The sequence below is a fragment of the Eretmochelys imbricata genome, chromosome 1, assembly GCF_965152235.1.
Source record: "Eretmochelys imbricata isolate rEreImb1 chromosome 1, rEreImb1.hap1, whole genome shotgun sequence".
NCBI lineage: Eukaryota > Metazoa > Chordata > Testudines > Cheloniidae > Eretmochelys > Eretmochelys imbricata.
In genome coordinates, this window is record NC_135572.1 from 47,217,533 (window position 1) to 47,236,005 (window position 18,473).

Genomic DNA, 18,473 nt, shown 5'->3' on the forward strand with positions numbered 1-18,473 from the left:
AAGTCAGATGTGTCAGAAGCCAGGAATGACATTCCCACCTCAGCTGAATTGTCCATATTCTTCTCACAACCGTCATAAACCCCTTAGTCATCCGACTTTTTTTTTCCTGGCTATCATATCCATGAGAGATACATTAATCGATATAATTAAGTGTCCTACAATAGTAGATCATGAAGATGACTTGGCAAATGGTTGCTGAAAGAATGAGTTCTCTTCCAATTGCTTTACAGCTTGTGAGACCAGTGGCCCACCAGGAAAGTGACAGTGCTTGAAAGCAAACGTGCATCAATTTTTCTGGTCATTAAGGCAACATGGGATTATTATACCTTGGTTTTTGTTATTGGCTAATTGCATTTTGCTTCTTGACACTCTGCTTCCTGCTGCACAGTGCTCAGCAGTTCTTACAAACTCAGAATAAGATTTTGTTTCAGCCAATCCTTCCTTCCTTCCTTCCTGGTCCTCCACCTCCTTTCCTCCCTCTGCTAGATGCTAATCACTCAGATCTCCTGTACAGTCACTGGGACTCAGCCTCTCACTTTCTCTCTCTGACTCTGAGAAAGGGCCAATTCCCCTACCTTTCCTATAGCTGAGATGAGCATTGGCTGGAGCTACGGAGATGTTGCTCAAAGCATAACAATGGAGCTAACAGCTGAAACGTCTTTCCTTACTGTTGCAACAGAGATTGGTTTTAACGTTTCATTTAGTGGAGGAGGAAAGGATATGCTCAAGTATCAGGACTTCTGAGAAGTCAGAAGGCTAAAGGGAAGCACCATAAAGGTAATAGGAGCAAATTGGGCAATCTGACTCCCTTTTATTCTCAATTCTCAAATCTCTGATTTGGAAACACAGCCCAAGCTCAGGGTTTCCAAGAGAACACAGGCAGATGTTCTTCAGTGCCTGCTACCCTAGTCTATTTTCTCTACTCAAACAGAACGTTCTGCTCAGTCAAGAATGCAGTCAAAAGACCCCACTTAGATCCTGATGCAGAGCCCTGTATCTGCATCCTTCCAGGACCCAGATCATCATGAAATCTCCATCCTCACAAAAAAAACGTTATACAGGACCAAGCTTATTGCTGTCCAGGAAGAGGAGAGCCTCTTCCTCCTACACTACACTTCTCCAGATTATCTGGCATGGCACAGTTGTCTCACCTCCACCCAAATAACCTATGGGTTACTTGTGTTATCACTAAACAGAGCTGCCATTCAGGGCAATGTTGACTCAAGGTTTAAGAAGGATACTGGAATTCCTCTCCCGTGTTCCAGTGGTGCTGGTTGGAGATACCTGGCTCTAGACAGCAATTCCCTCCCTGTACTGCTCACCAGACAATGTCAATTCCATTCGCCAGAGAACAGCTGAGCGGTAGTGGAGACAAAGAGCCACTGCTACACTGAGTTGCTGCCAGTGCCCTGCCGGGTGGTCCGCCCTCAGCACGGCTTTGGGTAGAGGACTTAGGGCAACTCTGAGTCAATTGTGGCACTGGATGTAGGAGGAGGGGAAAAGCCATCCCCAAGGAGAGGCACAAAAAAGGAGGAGAATGAGACTGAACAGAGGGAGATATTTAGAGGGGAGAAGGAAAATGTTAATTAGAGGAAAGACAGGGAAAAGGGTGAGGAAAAAATACCGACAGACATAGCAGTTTACTTTTATTCTATATGAAGGGGGAGAGGGAATAAAAACAAAGGAGTAAGAATGTTAACACTATATTTTGAGAAAGGTTTGCTTAATATAATGAAATATAATGATAAATACATTAATAATTATATTTAAGCACAGATACAGTCTGATCCTGCAACCACTTATGGAAATGGCAAAGCTTCCATTGACTTCAGCAGTGCAGGAGTCGAGCATATGTTACGAGTCCTACTGGTTTTAAAGTTTCTGTGTGTTCCAGAGTTAGCATCTATCTCTAACTTGGGGAATCCTCTTCAGTGTGGCCGAGCATTTTCAACTGGTTGAACTTTCAAAAGGGCTGTTTGTTCAAAGTATTATTTGCACAATATCCAAATGCATTTTCATTATGGTTTAATAACAGTCAGTAACAGTCCTCTGGGATATCTGGGACATTGTTGTATTTTTTTTGTGTGTTTTAAACCAGCGTGGTTTGATTCATCTCTAATTAAAAAAAAAAAGACCTTGGCAACATCTTGTATCTTGTGCTTAAGCATTCTTTTATTAGACTTGCGAAACTCTGATTAAGAGCTATTTTAAATCTAGTACTGCTGAAATTTGAACGATCAAACTTTTGGTTCATTTAAGGCACATAATGAATCCTTTGATAGCATTTACAATATGCACAGTAGATTCATCAGAAATAATTGTTTGCCACATTTACTGTATCATTACAAGAAGGACAGACAATGGCAAACTATCCCAAGCCTCGATATACAAAAACAAGCAAATCTGTGTTTGACAAATACATCAGGTCTTATTCTCAGGGCATTTTATAGGTAAAATATTTGAAAGGATTATTTTGCAAGATGCACATAAAAGACCAGGGGCACTTTTCTAGTAATTTCCACAGGACAGAAGTGGCTGCTCATTAGTGAACATCAATTTTTGGCTCACAATGGAAGCCTACAGTATAGGATGACCTGCTTTAGTTGCTCATTTGTTCAGTGTGAAGCAATGCTGAAAATATTTCAGTTGGGAGGCTCCTTCTCATTCTCTTTACTTGATTTAAAATTCTTTAATGGGAATTTCAGTTCTCTGCCCATGCTACGTGCAAACCGACACATCATAGCATGTATGCGTGCACGTTTTTAAAAAGATGAGTGAAGAATGTAGACCAGGAGTCTCATTTATACTTAGATCTCTTTACACATCTTTGCCAATGTAAAGGTGCATTTAAGTGGGGGAAAATATATATACACCCGCTCTAAGCCTACTTTAGGCTACCAGAATAACGTAAAGGCTCCTTTGTGTAAATGAGAATCAGACCCATAGAGTCCATCAGCCAGATCCTCAGCTGATGTAAAATTAGACCAGCTGAGGATCTAGCCACGTGTCAAATTAAACAAAGGCATTCTTGAACTACCTGTTGATTTAATGGTATCTGACCTACTTTTGCCATCTCTTCCTCCCTTCCTGAAAATAGAAGGTGGCACAGGGAACAGCATACAACACAGACGCTGTGGACAAGCTAATGGGCATCCATGGTTGCAGACAGCCACAATTAAATTTGGGTGCTTCAGTACATTTCTAATTAAGTCCAATTAACATTTGTTCTTTACTTGTTAATTTTACATACCTCACCAATGTTCCAACCCTAGTTTCCTCCAGTCATCTATCCAAGCACATCCTAATGACTCTGCCCTTCAACCCTTTATTAGTATACCCACATAAGCAATGTACAAATGCAATTAGACTGTCTCTGCACACAGGGCCTGCTTCCAGTCCCATTGAAGTTGGTGGGAGTTTGGCCATTTATTTCCACAAGGGCAGGATCAGGCCTTCTATACCTAGGCTGTTCTCAATGCAAACTGTAAGCTTCTGCCTGGGTGTGAGCTGCTCACATCTCTTTGTCTCTGGAAGGTGCCCGTCACTGTGGTGTAGGAGGGCCATCTATGTAGAAATGAGCTCTAAGCTCATTTAGAAGGTGATCACTCTCACCTTCAGGGGATGCTTTGGAAGAGAGGTTGCCAGGCAAATCTTTATATAGAAAAGGGCCATTGCAAAGTGCAGATAGGATTCATGTTCAGATATTGAAGACTTTTGGGGTGTTCTGATCCAGGGTTTTAGTTCAGGCCAATTTCCAACTAAACTAACCTGTCTTGTCCTTAATCTGTTTTTTCTATAGCACTGATGTTCTTTTCTGCAGTTTGGTGCTGAGTACCTTGAATTCTCTGATTGCTTTCTGACAAAGACTACCTTTTAAAATGGCTATAATAACTGAATAGGGTCAATCCGCTCCTCTACCATCCATTAACCCAGATCATCCCATCAACTGGCAATCACACATGGCCCTCCTTTGTTGCACCTGAGCGTTCTTATTTTCATCAAAGAGCCCTAGCTTTTCCTGCCCACAGTCTCAACAGTAGTGAATATGCTGGGAATCCCATGTGGATGATTTCTATGGGCAGGCACAAGACTCTCAATCCTTTATTACTGCATTTTCCCAAAGTGCATGGGAAAGAATGTATGCTTAGGGCTTATGAGGGTGTTCTCTCAGTACAGCCTACAGCTATCTGTCTCAATTCCTGCAAGTGAGGGAAGTCCCAGATCTGGGACTTTTAGGGCCCCTTTTATGCTGCTCTGGCCCTTTTACCTGGTGTAAAGGGCCAAAGCAGGGATGAGAATTTCACTCAGAGGGCCTAAACCTTTTACTTATTCTGTATTAAATCAGCAGTAACTCCATTGAACACAATGGACCTACAACCAGGGTAAAAGTGGTGTAAGAGAGGAGAATCAGGCCCCAAATTTCCCAGTGCCTAATATTTTGTAGATACCTCCAAAATAGTAACCAGCATTCAAAGAAAACAAAACTCATTCAACATAATAATGTTGCTGTGTTTGCAGAGTTGCTCTCTGGGGAGCTGGCATAGGTTATTCACTTGGTATTCAGTTTGTTTGAGCCTAAACATAATGGAAGGGTAGTGGGAGAGGGAGCTAAACCATCCAAGATAACATTCCAGTGCTGTGTGTGTTTACAGGTTCAGACGGGTCAAATCAATTGAAACTCAGTCAGAACATGATGAGGATATCTCTTCAACTGTCCACGGTCAATGTGGAACTGTCCAGAGACAGAAACGCCCAAAGAATAACACCATGTCAGTGCTGAGGAAACCAGTGATTGTGCTGAACAATATCAATATCCCACTGTGCCTTCCTTGGCAACCTCTGCCCAGATAAATGTAAGACAAACACAAATCTGCAGGGCACATTGCAGGATCAGTCATTTTGAGCAGGTGTTCCACACTGAGACGCTAACCTCTAAAGCTTCAAGGCATGAGTCCCATTGATTTGAACGAGCGTCCCACAGCAAACACTTCTGCACACCACTGCTTATGGCACCTGTTTAATTCCACCCAGAATGAGACTTGTGGAGAAGAAGGGCCAGAAGCTCAGCTGAAGTAAATCAGCCTGGCTCCACTGAAGCCATGGACCTTTGGCCCTGAATCTGACAGAGGAGATTCAGACACTAGATAAAATGAGACTAGAGGTGACAACTCAGGTATGGTATAAATATGCTGGGGAAGATGATTTGTACTGTTGGGACTGCTCTGCCTTTTCTGACCTACACTGAATAACTGTTGGGCATTCTCCCCAATACATCTGATGCTGGCTAGCTAGTAAATAAAAGATGAAACACGTAGATGTATATGAGCGGTGGCTGATCTAGCTATGGGATATTAACACACATTCATTACTTTAGTTGGGGTGAGTTGAGGCTGGAGAAAGGTTTTCCAGAGAAAATCAACATTTTAAAACAACATGCTTTTCTCATTCGTTTTTATTATTCTATTTCCCTCGGTTTTTAGTCTCATTTTGGTCTCTCCATTGATTTGCATTCTCTCTGGGCCCATTAGTTTTGGGTGAGCTTCAAAAACAACCTTTTCTCTTATCCCCAGATGGGTCTTTCCTTGTCCCTATACGACTAGTGTTTTGGGAGGGACAAAATCCCACCAGAAATTTGAAAAATATATAGGAACAAGTTCCTTAGTAGCAAATGAGTTAATTTGAGCAAAGTAGGGGAAAAACAGGGACATTTTAATTACATTATTTGTCCCCCTCGATTCCATAAAGACAAACTTGTTGAGCAATGTTAGAATAATTTTTAAAAATCCCATTCTTTAATTAGCCATCAGGAAACTATGGAAACAGTTTTAAATGTAGCCATCCTGCTGGTACTAGCCCACATAATTGACAAAGGTGAGTTACTTAAGTTCATTGCATGATTAATCACATAGTATCAATGTATCTGCATGATCTTAAAACAATACACAGAATCCAAGGACTACACTGCAGTATGTTTCAAATTTCAACTATAGAAATACTGAGGGAATAAAGATTTAAAGAAACAGCCACATTTTCAAGTGGTTTCCATTTTTGTACCTTTATGCCCCAATCCTGCAAAAATGTAAGCATGTGTTTAATGTCATGCATTGTGAGTAGTTCCACTGATTTCAATGGCATTACTCACATTGGGTAAAGTTAATCATATGCAGAAATCTTTGCAGAAACTGGGCTCAGACTATAAGCTCTTTGAGAGAGGGACTGTTTTATTATTATATGTGTGGAGGATCCTACCAAAATGGGGTCCTGATCCCTGATTGGAGCTATAGTAACCGATGTAGTACAAATAATTGTGGGTTTATCAAGTGGAGTGTGCAAATCTTCACATTGTGCATATAAACAGGCACTGGCTGATCTAACTACACAAAGCTGACACTAATAGAGGACTTGGGTACCTAAAGTGAGGCAGTTAAATCCAGAGAAGGGGAACACCCGCAGCTCCCACGGACTTCACTAGGAGAGATACCAGTGGTCAGCATCTTTGAAAATAGGGCCAATTTTACGTAGATGGCAAACTCTGGAGCTCCATACCTAACTTTATACATCTGAAGTCTGAAAATTTTAGCTTTAATTTTTCTGTGCCGCAGTTTCCAAACTAAATATAGTAATGCTGACCTACCTCACAGAGAGGTTTTGACTAGGGCTGTCCATTAGTTGTAGTTAACTCACATGATTAACTCAAAAAAATTAATCATGATTAAAAAAATTAATCACGATTAATCGCAGTTTTAATTGCACTGTTAAACAAGAGAATACCAATTGAAATTTATGAAATATTTTGGATGTTTTTCTACATTTTCATATATATTGTATTCTGTGTTGTAATTGAAATCAAAGTGTACATTATTTTCATTACAAATATTTGCACTGTAAAATGATAAACAAAATAAATAGTATTTTTCAATTCACCTCATACAAGTACTGTAGTGCAATCTGTTTGTGGTGAAAGTGCAAATTACAAATGTAGATTTTTTTTTGTTACATAACTTCACTCAAATACAAATCAATGTAAAACTTCAGAGCCTATGAGTCCACTCAGTCCTACTTCTTGTTCAGCCAATCGCTAAGACAAACAAGTTTGTTTACATTTATAGGAGACAATGCTGCCCTCTTCTTATTTACAGTGTTACCAGCAAGTGAGAACAGGCATTTGCATGGCACTTTTGTCACTGGAATTGCAAGGTATTTATTTGCTAGATATGCTAAACTGTCGTATGCCCTTTCATGCTTCAGCCACCATTCCAGAGGACATGCTTCCATGCTGATGATGCTCATTAAAAAATAATGCATTAATTAAATTTGTGATTGAACTCCTTGGGGGACAATTGTATGTCCCCTGCTCTGTTTTACCCACATTCTGCCATATATTTCATGTTATAGCAGTCTCAGATGATGACCCAACACATGTGGTTCGTTTTAAGAACACTTTCACTGCAGATTTGACAAAACGCAAAGAAGGTACCAATGTGAGATTTCTAAAGATAGCTAAAGCACTCTAGCCAAGGTTTAAGAATTTGAAGTGTCTTCCAAAATCTGAGAGGGACAAGATGTGAAGCATGCTTTCAGAAGTCTTAAAAGAGCAACACTCCGATGCAGAAACTACAGAACGCAAACCACCAAAAAAGAAAATCAACCTTCTGCTGGTGGTATCTGACTCAGATAATGAAAATGAACATGCATTGGTCTGCACTGCTTTGGATTGTTATCGAGCGTAACCTGTCATCAGCATGGACACCGGTCCCCTGGAATGGTAGTTGAAGCACAAAGGGACATATGAATCTTTAGCGCATCTGGCACGTAAATATCTTGCGATACTGGCAACAACAGTGCCATGTCACCTGTTCTCACTTTCAGGTAACATTTTAAACAAGTAGTGGACAGTATTATCTCCTGCAAATGTAAACACACTTGTTTGTCTGAGCGATTGGCTGAACAAGAAGTAGGACTGAGTGGACTTGCAGGCTCTACAATTTTACATTGTTTTATTTTTGAATGCAGTTTTTTTGCACATAATTCTACATTTGTAAGTTCAACTTTCATGATAAAGAGATTGCACTACAGTATTTGTATTAGGCGAATTAAAAAAATACTATTTTTTTTGTTTTTACAGTGCAAATACTTGTAATCAGAAATAAATATAAAGTGAGCACTGTACACTTTGTATTCTGTGTTGTAATTGAAATCGATATATTTGAAAATGTAGAAAACATCAAAAACTATTTAAATAAATGGTATTCTATTATGGTTTAACAGTGTGATTAATCACGATTAATTTTCAACCCTAGTTTTGACAACTGAATGTTTAGTGTTTTGTCATGTGCTATATACATCCTAAAACTCACCAGGAATGCATATTCGATCCTCCACTGACAGAGGATATAACAATCTCCAGAATCCCAGCCTTTCTGGACAATTGTCCCTTGCAATGTCAGCTGGGATTCTCATGCTGCAGAAGGGAAAGTGAGGAGAACAGGACCTCAAAATTCCATGCACACACTTTACATAAACTATTATTATTTTATCTCACTTGTATTTTGGTAGGACCTACAATGTGCTATGCACTGTCTAAACACAGAGTATGACATATGGCCTGCCCAAAAGAGCTCACAATTTGAGAAGACAAGCAAAAGTCATAGAGCAGGAAGAGGGATAAAACTTACAATCAACACTGCTTCCCTCCTTTCCAAACATCAATAATCCCCAAAGGGCTCTTGGCCTAGCAATTAACACCTAGCTACTTTTTTAATAGATAGCACACCTAAGTGGATCTGAAAGGCCTGAAAAGAGGAAAGGGTCATGGTCTTATGGATCAGCTCAAGGAGAGTGCCCATGTGTTAGGGAGCAGCATAGGAAAGACACTAAGGACAAAATTCAGGAAAGCATCTCTTTTCAAGAAAGTACTGAAGCACATGCATAATTTTAAGCACAGCCTTAAGTCCCAGTGAAAGTCAGTGGGACATAACACATGCTTCAGTGCATTCCTTAACTGGGGCCTGTCACAAGCTGGCTGGCCCTTAAAGGTTCAGCCTGTGACAGTTCAATTACCCACCCGACTCCCAGACCCCATACAGAGCTCATCCTGAACAGCTGGAGATGAGGTGGCTCAACTTAGTCATCAGACCCCCACTGGCGGAAAGCTAGGGATACGCATGAAGAGTTGGGTGAGTCTAGCTCGGGAGAGGAGCTGAATTGTTCCTCCTCTCTGAGAAGCAGCCCTGAAAGCTGGCTGAGAAAGCAGAGAAAAGGAGGCAGGAACCCTGAGGAGCAGCATCCTGTCTGAACCCCTGAGTGGGAGGAGGAATGTGCCAGCCCCTGGGCAGTGTTGTTGGAGGCCCAGGAGCTGGGACTAGGCATGGCCCACACATGAGCAAGAGGCAGCCTGCTGAGCAGTGGGGCTGAAGATTCAATTGTTTTGAGTATTTCTGTTGGACTGTGATACAGGACTCTGTGGCCCTGGAAGGGGTAGGACTTTATATAGTGGTCTGGCCAAAGACCCAGGTGGCCAAGGGAAAGTGGGAGAAACTGAGGCAAAAGTTGCTGCAATGCTAGAGCAAACCAGGAGGGGGATGTTGTGGCAGCAACTTTGCCACAGGACAAAGGACTTGTGGAAGATGCAGACAATCAGGATGTCTCTGGCATCACTTGTGATGTAGCGGGAATGGGAGGCAACACACTAAAAGCTCAGTTTGGAGCTATTTTATGTGCCCCACAGAGGGCAGTAAAGGGCATAATCTACTTCCTTACTCCCCTGTACAGGGTACCTGCATTGCTAGTCTTTGTGCAAGTAGGGTGACCAGATGTCCCTATTTTATAGGGACAGTCCCGATATTTGGGGCATTTTCTTCTATAGGCACCTACTACCCCCCATGACCCTGTCCCGATTTTTCACACTTGCTGTCTGGTCACCCTACATGCAAGGGAGAGAGCAGTGGCCACAGGGCCATTAATCACTCTCCTGGGCAGGCGGGTAGGGAGTGGGTGAAGACTTGGCTCTGCCTCTCCAATGCACCAGACAGTGCAACTGAGCTGGCACAGAGAGGGAAGTAAGCTGTGCCAGGTTACTTCCTCCCTGGAGCAAGGGGCCCCCAATTATTTAGGTATCTATGTCTTTTCCTGACGACTAACTTTCACCCAGTATTTCAAAGGGCATAAATAATATGTGAAGTATTAAAAATGGAGCATCTATATTTTTTATTTGTTATGAGGGCTGCAAGGAGGAAAGGGGAGTATTAAAAGAGAATCGCAACAACGGTTTTGAAAGCACATTTGAAACAGATCTGGAGACAAACTTGCAACAGAGCCCATGACTGATATTTAATGTGTTGCTTTTATCCTTTGATCACATGTTAAAGCTCATTTCTTCTCATCTCATTAACTGAGGCTTCAGGGGTTAGAAATGATTAAGTTTTATTTCTCATTATATGATCTACTATATAGTAGTGCAGTCCTGTGTTTGTGAAGAGAGAGAGATGTTGCGCAGACATAGGACATCACTCTGATTCCCAAGCAAGAAGAACCAACTCTTGTATCAATTCCACCCTATATTTCACATAAAAATATGAAAAAATGATAAACTTTCAGGTCAAATTAAAAGGATCCAATGTCGTAGTCTATATGGCTTTCACCAGGGACTCCTCAGTGAAAAAGCCATTGTAATTTCATTAAACCTATGCCTTACCTACAAGTAAAAAGATCAAATTTAATTACAGTTTTGAAACTGGTACTTCTAATGGAACAAATATAGGAAATACTGTTGGTGAAATGGAGAACTGCAACTTTTCCTTACTAAAGCACATGTAGAGATTTCTGGTGCCACCTATTGGTGAGAATAGTACAGCAGATGATTCTCATTTGCATAATCTTAAAGAAGGGTACAATCAGGGATGAAAGTAAAGCGGAACTCTTACCAGTATGGAGGCCAGCTCTGCGCCCCCCCCAAGGGGCGGGGCCTTGGACAGAAGGGGCGGGGTTGGGGGTCAGCGTCCCCCAGCCAGCCCATCCGCACTGCTTGGCCTGTACCGCCCGGGGCTCCAGCAGCAATCTAAAGGGCCTGAAGCTCCAGCTGATGCGGCTGCCAGAGCCCCAGGCCCTTTTAAATAGCCGGCCCCGGGGCAGCTGCTCCTTTTGCCCCCCCCACCACTGGCAGCCTGGGGGCAACGACATTAGGGCACTGCCACGGCAGCGCTTTAAGCAGGGTCTTTTGCTGAGTGTTTTAAAGTCAGCTGTACGGACCGGGACCAGTGGCCACTTTTTACCAGGACACCGTACTAGCCCATACCGCCTTACTTTCACCCCTGGGTATGATGGGAAAATTAAGGTGTGATCCTACAAGGTGCTGAGCACTCTGGCCATGAGCCACCAAAGCACTTAAGCATATGCTTAATTTGAAACATAGGTTGTCTTACTGAAGTCTGTAGGACTATTCATGTACTTCAAGTTAAGCATATGCGTAAGGGCTTTGGTAATTGGCAGTAACTGCTCAGCATCTTGCAGGTTGCACCCTTCATTAGTAGTTATTATTCTATTGTTTGTGTCAAGGATTTTTAGTTAAGAATCTGTTTGACTTTATGAGTTAGGCCACGTTTTGGCAAAATGAGTCAGTGTTCAAACTAGTCATAAAAGAAACCAAAGCGAGGGAAGGAGGTTTGAATACAAAAGATTTGCTGAACTTTAATATCACGTGAGTCTTTATGATGGTGTTACGTTTTACACTGCTAACATACAACGAGGTAAGAGCTGGGCATGTGTGGATTTATGATATTTCTATCTATTTCTACCTATCCATATCGGAAGGTATATTTGTCTTTGTTCTTTTAGAATCCAAAATATCCTGAAAATGTTTCTGCAGAAGATTATTCCTTTGGCATTTTAAGAAGAAAGGGGAACTCGTCTATCGTAACATGAATTTATAAGAGAAGCCTTGCAGAGAACATATTGTAGAGTACATTTGCTTTCTAATACTAAACTATTAGTGCTGTATATGGTACACTTCTAATCATTGCATGCATGATTAGAAGTGTACTATATACAGCACTAATAGTTTGTACCCTCAGCTCTACCTACAACTGTAAAGTAATGATGCAGAAGGTGCCACTTCTGGCATATTTTGCATAAGAAACTGCATTTTGACCAGATGTGTTAAAATACAAAAGACAGTGATACAAAATCATACAAACTCCGCTGATTTCTCTACTGTAATTGCAAGCTTTACAACTGTAAAAAAAGAAGTTCTTTTGATCATTGTAGTGTGGGAGCAGAACAGGTAAACAAGCTGTCCTACCTTGCTTTGGAACGATTTTGTCTACAAGGATGCCATATCCATGTAATTGTAGGCTGAGGAATACCATAAACAGTACAAGTCAGCACTTGCTTGCTGCCCAGTAGGTAGAGATTGGGATCAGGAAATGATGACACTGCTTTTTCATAAATCTGGGGTTTCACTGTAAAACGTGTAAATAGACCAGAAGTCAGAAGGAGTTGAGTTTCCACTGCACTCTATCATCAAGAAAGTAAAATAATCCTGCACAGTGGGAAATTAGGAAACTGAAACCCCCTCAGGAACTGAAACAACACCAATGGGGAAAAGTACAGTGAGATGCATAGGTATTAAAAATACTTAAGTAATGTGGAAAAAATGTAACTGTGGAGGGCAGACCCCAACCTGGTATAAATCAATGCAGTTCCTTTGGCTTCAGTGTAACTCTGCCAATCTACACCAGGAGCTTGCTCTTACTTCCAACAAATAAATGGGAAAATTTCCCATTGACTTGACTTGTACAAGATCAAGCCCTAGCTGAGAATCTGACCCTTCAATGCGTTTAATAACAAAGTAGATACTAGCCTGCAAACTTACCATTTACAATGAGTGTGACTGTTAGGTTCTTATACAAGTTCCACTGTCGTATACTCAGTGTTATAGTAAAATTCCCTGCATCCTCTTCAGCAACATCTCTGATGATTAATGAATAGTCTTTAACCACATAGCGGGCACACTTTTCCGCAGCGGGTAACCCATCTTTTAACCTGTTAAAAGAACATTATAACATAGGATTATGAAAATGGTGTTTTTCAGAGTAGCTATACGCTAGAATGTGAACATCCTCATGTTGAAGTGTTTTAAGCTATGAGCATCTATGGCAGACCAAGCTTGCACTTTAATGGTCAGAGGAAATCACATGGAAAACAGCATTTTGAGAGATCATGTTGCTTAAGTAGCCTATATTCCTTCATCTTGTGTCTCTTCTCTTGACCTTTTGACTAGGCTCTAGTATCTGTTTAATGCCTGATATATGCTCTACCAGTGGCATAGCCACCACTTACAGGGAGCAGCACTCGCTAGACTTAGGCCCAGATCTGTAAGGGTATTTAAACATTGCTGCCCTCGGTGTCACAACCCCAAACTCAGCCAAAATCCCATTTTCAAAAGGGATTTAGGCACTTAGGAGTCTAAATCCCACATGCAGATGGAATTTAGACTCCTAAGTGCCTAAATCCCTTTTGAAAATGAGATTTAAACTCCTGAATCAGTCAAGCATTGAAACACTCAGCACAGCACTACCTAAATAGTTTTAAAATGTGGGCCTTTGTAAAATATTTATAAAGTACTTTGACAATGAAAATTCTATGCGTTAATATCAATATGATCTAACAGACCTCTCCAACTTTCAACTGTTCAAATCTGTTTTTAATATGTATGTTTGTATGAAAATGGAGAGTCCAAGCTCTCCAGCCGCTTATTCCCAATTTTACATCATAGGGACCAATCCTTCACTCCTTACCCACATAAATAATCCAGTGAAGTCAATAGGATTATTCTTATGAGTAAGGGTTACTCCTATAAGTAAAAGCTGCATGACCCAGTCCCAAACCCTTTCTTTATGACATCATAAAACTTTCCTGAGTAAAGAGCTCTGATATCACAAACATGACTGTGATTTTAGATGGGAAAAGAGCAACTGGATTGTGAAATTTTAAGAACCAGATATCTTGTGTTCATGCAGATATCTTTATAAACAACAGAAAGTAGAGTCATTTCTAAACAGAATATTGTTTTCAAAGTTTTATAGCTGGCATCAACAGTTCTTCCATAGCTTGATATAGTAAAATTGATGTATTATCAATAGAGTACAAATAATTTTTTTCTACAATGGTGACTTAGTTCACTAAATTGTTGGACACACTACTACACTGTCATGTTCTAAGAAACATTTCGGGTAAGGTCCTAAATGTCCATTGCCCAGTCTTTCCATGGGCAATGGAAATCTTATCTGTTTAGTGACTGTAGGTTTAGGACTTTTGGTTTCCTTCTGCATTTCTGTTTCTATATGGACAGTCAAGAAATCAAACCACTAACTAGAAATGCAAAAGATTAAATAATGGCTTATACCAGTTTCATATATATATATTTCTTAATTTTCCATTTGGAGCAGCAAACGCAATGGGGGAGATTAAAACAAAACACAATGTTTGAAGCAAAAATAAATTCTGGCTGAGAGTACTATGAACTCACGCTGTTCATGTATTTATGGATTGTTTTTCTAATCAGTCTTGTCACACACCCTTTGTTAAAGTGTAATGAATCAAGCCAAAGCTATTGCCATTTAAAATTATTTAAACAAAAAAAATGGAGATCATAAATAGATAGCATTGTTTGATATAAAGGTGCTTGGACAAATTCAAAAAACTTCTTAAAAGATTTCTTAATATAGTGCATTTAAGCCAAAAAAAAACAAAAAAACCTTAAGTCACTAAATTAGGTACAGAAACTACAGTCCACCAGAAAACTAAGCCAACCTCTAGTAATACTTTATAAGGCTGACTCTTTCAACCCAGTCATTACTTTTAATTAAAGTTTTTATTTCTTTCCAATATTCTCTCTGGCTGATCTGAAGGAAGATGGTCTTGTGGTCAAGACAGTGCCAGGACAGCTGGATTCTAGTCCCACATCTGCCACAGATTTCCTGTATGACTTGGGGCAAGTCGCCTACCCTCTCTGTGCCTCCCCTTCTCCATGTGTAAAATGGGGATACTATTTTCCTAACTCATGAGTATATTGTGAGGATTTAGGCCCAGCAAAGCACACAATTAACCTTAACCTCGGGAGTAGCTTCATTGAAGTCAATGGGACTACTTGTGTGCTTGAAGTTAAGCACACACTCAAGTGCTTCGCTGGATCAGGGCCTAATTAATTAATATTTGTGAGTACTCTGAAATCCTCTGATGGAATATGCAATAAAACTGCTAAATATTATAATCATTTATTTCCATATCAGGGTATCTTATTTCAATATTTTACCAGGAAATCAAATGATTAAACCTGAGCAAAGGTGTTATTTCCCCACCCAAGAGGTAGTTCCTTTATCTATGTGGAAATAACTGTAATCCTACCATACAACCTCTGGTGAGGGAAATGCCTTCACTTTCATTGACAGCCGATAGGATTTTCTGCCAGCTACAGCCTCAAGCACGCTTTTCCTTCGGTGTTTCAAAGTAATGAATGTTTTATCTTAAAAAACCAAAATACAACATAGTTAAGATACTGATTCTCAATCAGGCTTCATACTTATTACAGACAATAAGACATATGTTATGGTGACCTTTACAAGAAGGCGTCTAATAGGGATCTCTGATCATCATTTGTGCATCCATGGATTCTGAGATCAAGGCTATGTCTACATGACGCAGCTTTTAGCAACACAGCCATGCCACTACAGCCGTGCCGCTAAAAGACATGCGGTGTAGCCACTGTTTGTCGGCTCTCCTGCCGACAAAAAACTTCCACTCCCAATGAGCGGCATTAGCATTGTCGGCAAGAGAGCACTTCTGCTGACAACACACTGTTTACACCAGCGCTTGTCGTCGACAAAACTTTTGTCTTTCCGGGTTGTGTATGTGGTTTTTTTTAACACCTCTAAATGACAAAAGTTTTGTCTTTCACTTGCCAATGTAGATAAAGCCCAAGACTGAGCTCTTGGATCAGCACAAACATTCAGAAATTTGAGATTTGGTCCATGGCCCATAAACCTGGCTATATATTCCAAAGAGGATTTTTTCAGGGGAAGAAATGTTCTATTTATCTTCATCAGAGATATAACAACGACAAGACTAAAAGCCTCTGGATCAGTGGCTTACAATTGCATTGTCAAACAAAGAAATTCTTCATAACTTCATTATAATCATGTCTAATCTATTCACTTTGTACAATTACATTACTGTATATTGTCCCATGTTTCAGTCTCTATGATGAGTTATTTGCATCCGATGAAGTGGGCTGTAGCCCACGAAAGCTTATGCTCAAATAAATTTCTTAGTGTCTAAGGTGCCACAAGTCCTCCTTTACTTTATGATGAGTTAGTTTGCCTAACAAAGTAATGTATGGAGTATTCTTTAACACCGGAGGAAGATTTTTTTCTTCTAAAAACTGTAAAGTTTGGTTCAAAGGAAAACATACGACAGATCAATGGGTTGTAGATGTCCTTTGAAAGTGCAGACGTATCTATACTTAACTATGTTTTGAGTATCAAGGATAAGGTTAAGAATAATGCAGGCAAGTCCCAATTCAATATTGTAGTACCATCAACCCGATGCTACCTAGAGTTCAGGAAGATTATTGGCTCAAATAAAGATTTGCAGGCTGGGCCCAACGGGCTGATACCTTTCATTTTTTCTGTTCCTTTACGAAGTGCATTTCTACACCACCCTTCGGCACAGTGTCAGGAATGCATGTTTTACAGCCATAAAAAATAACTACAAATCTTTGTAACCTAAATGTAAAAAATAGTTTCACCTTCTTTAACTGTTGGCAAAAGCCTGCTCCCGAGCTGAGAAAGCTAGCTGTTGAAAGCTCAGGTCCTGAGGATTTCAGGTTGATTTATTCTAATTTATAAAAATGTAGCTGTAATTGTTCAACCTGTGCTCTGGACACCCAAATCAGTAATTAAAACAGACAAAATAATCCCGCAGGACTCCCCATGAATATAACCACCTGGACCCTCAGCACACACCTTGACGGGCTTTGCAGCACGGCCAGAACACATGCAGGTTCTGGACAATAAGGGATGTGAGTTCCAAACCCAAGAACCCCTCCCAGAGAACCGCCTTCCAGCAGTCCCCTCTCATTTAATATCAAGGCAGGGAGCTCCAATGTGAGTGCCTTGGCTGATCTCTGCTGGAGATATGTCATGGAGAGAATGATCTCTCAGGTAAGCAGGTCCGAAACCGTTCAGAGCACCCTCAATTAAAACCAACACCTTGACTTCCAGCCGGAATCTTACTGGAAGCCAGTTCAGCTGATTTAATGCCCTCAAACTGAACCTCCTTTTCATAAATCAGCTGCAGTAGCCTGCACTTGCTTCAGCATTTGAATTGTCTCAAGGTGTAGTTCCATACAGAGTGCATCACATCAATCTACTCTCCCTGTGTGTCTGGTAAGGAGTGAATCATATACGCAGCTGGAGATGTAGTTCTCATGAGCTTCACATAACAAAGAACTTCCAGGAGCGGAAACCAGTATCATGGGCTATATGGTTTGCATACCACTGGGCATAGATAACAAAAGTAAATGTTGCAAGAAGCATTGGGGTTTTTCCATTTAAATTAAGCCTGTTTATTTGTCTCTTGTTTGGGAGTCTTTCTGGTGCTGGTGACTACTTTTGCTGGTATTGATAAGTGAAGAATTTTCATGCACTTTGCAAACAAAAGTGATCAGCTTAGTGATCAGACTTAGCTATCTACTACCAATGAAATAAAAGAGCATCTTGGATCAAATGGTACATATTCTGTTCCCAGGCTCTTTTCTCTTCCTACGACTGGCTTGCCAAAAATTCACCTCCATTTTGTCCTTGTATACAAAAAGCTTCTAACCATTGTTTAGCTTTGAACAGGGATCATGAGCATTACACATTCTATACATCCACACTATTTTTTACCATAAACGTGGACTGTTGTGTTAACAGATTTGATTGATGGTCCACTCTTCACATGGCAGGTATACTGGCCTTTATCAATATCACGCACTTTGTCAACAACAAGAATACTGTAGAAAATATTGGCATCTGTATTCCTTTGGCCAATGCGTTTGGTTACAGATGCTCTGTGGTTTGCCTAGAAAGAAAAAAAGTGTAAATCAAATGTTATTTTTTATGATTATTATTTATTAATAATAATATTAATATGTTTTTATGATTGTGCCCAAGAACCCCAATTGAGATTCAGGCCCCTGGTGCTGTTCAACACACACAGAAAGACATGGTCTCCACCCCACAGGGCTTACAAACTAAATTAGACACAATATTACGAGCAGCAAATAGTTATTATTATTTAAATTGCAATAGCATCCAAAATCTACTAGGCACTTTCCGAATACAGAAGAGGGCCAGGTCACTTTGTACAGTCTAAAATATAATGATACAATGAATAGCAGCAATCTCATCCTTGGCTGCTATTACCTTTAGTGCTAG

At 40.5% G+C, this 18,473-nt stretch overlaps 1 protein-coding gene across 1 annotated transcript in view; it reads right to left on the reverse strand.

Moving 5' to 3' along the window:
- Positions 1 to 18,473, reverse strand: part of FLT1 (fms related receptor tyrosine kinase 1) — a 129,241-nt gene that overhangs the window by 78,329 nt on the left and 32,439 nt on the right. Inside the window, exons 8-11 of the mRNA XM_077819089.1 lie at positions 17,943 to 18,117; positions 15,403 to 15,520; positions 12,869 to 13,038; positions 12,296 to 12,455 (exon numbers count right to left, since the gene is read on the reverse strand). Coding sequence (XP_077675215.1) covers positions 12,296 to 12,455; positions 12,869 to 13,038; positions 15,403 to 15,520; positions 17,943 to 18,117 — 623 coding nt within the window. The remainder of the gene's footprint in view (positions 1 to 12,295; positions 12,456 to 12,868; positions 13,039 to 15,402; positions 15,521 to 17,942; positions 18,118 to 18,473) is intronic.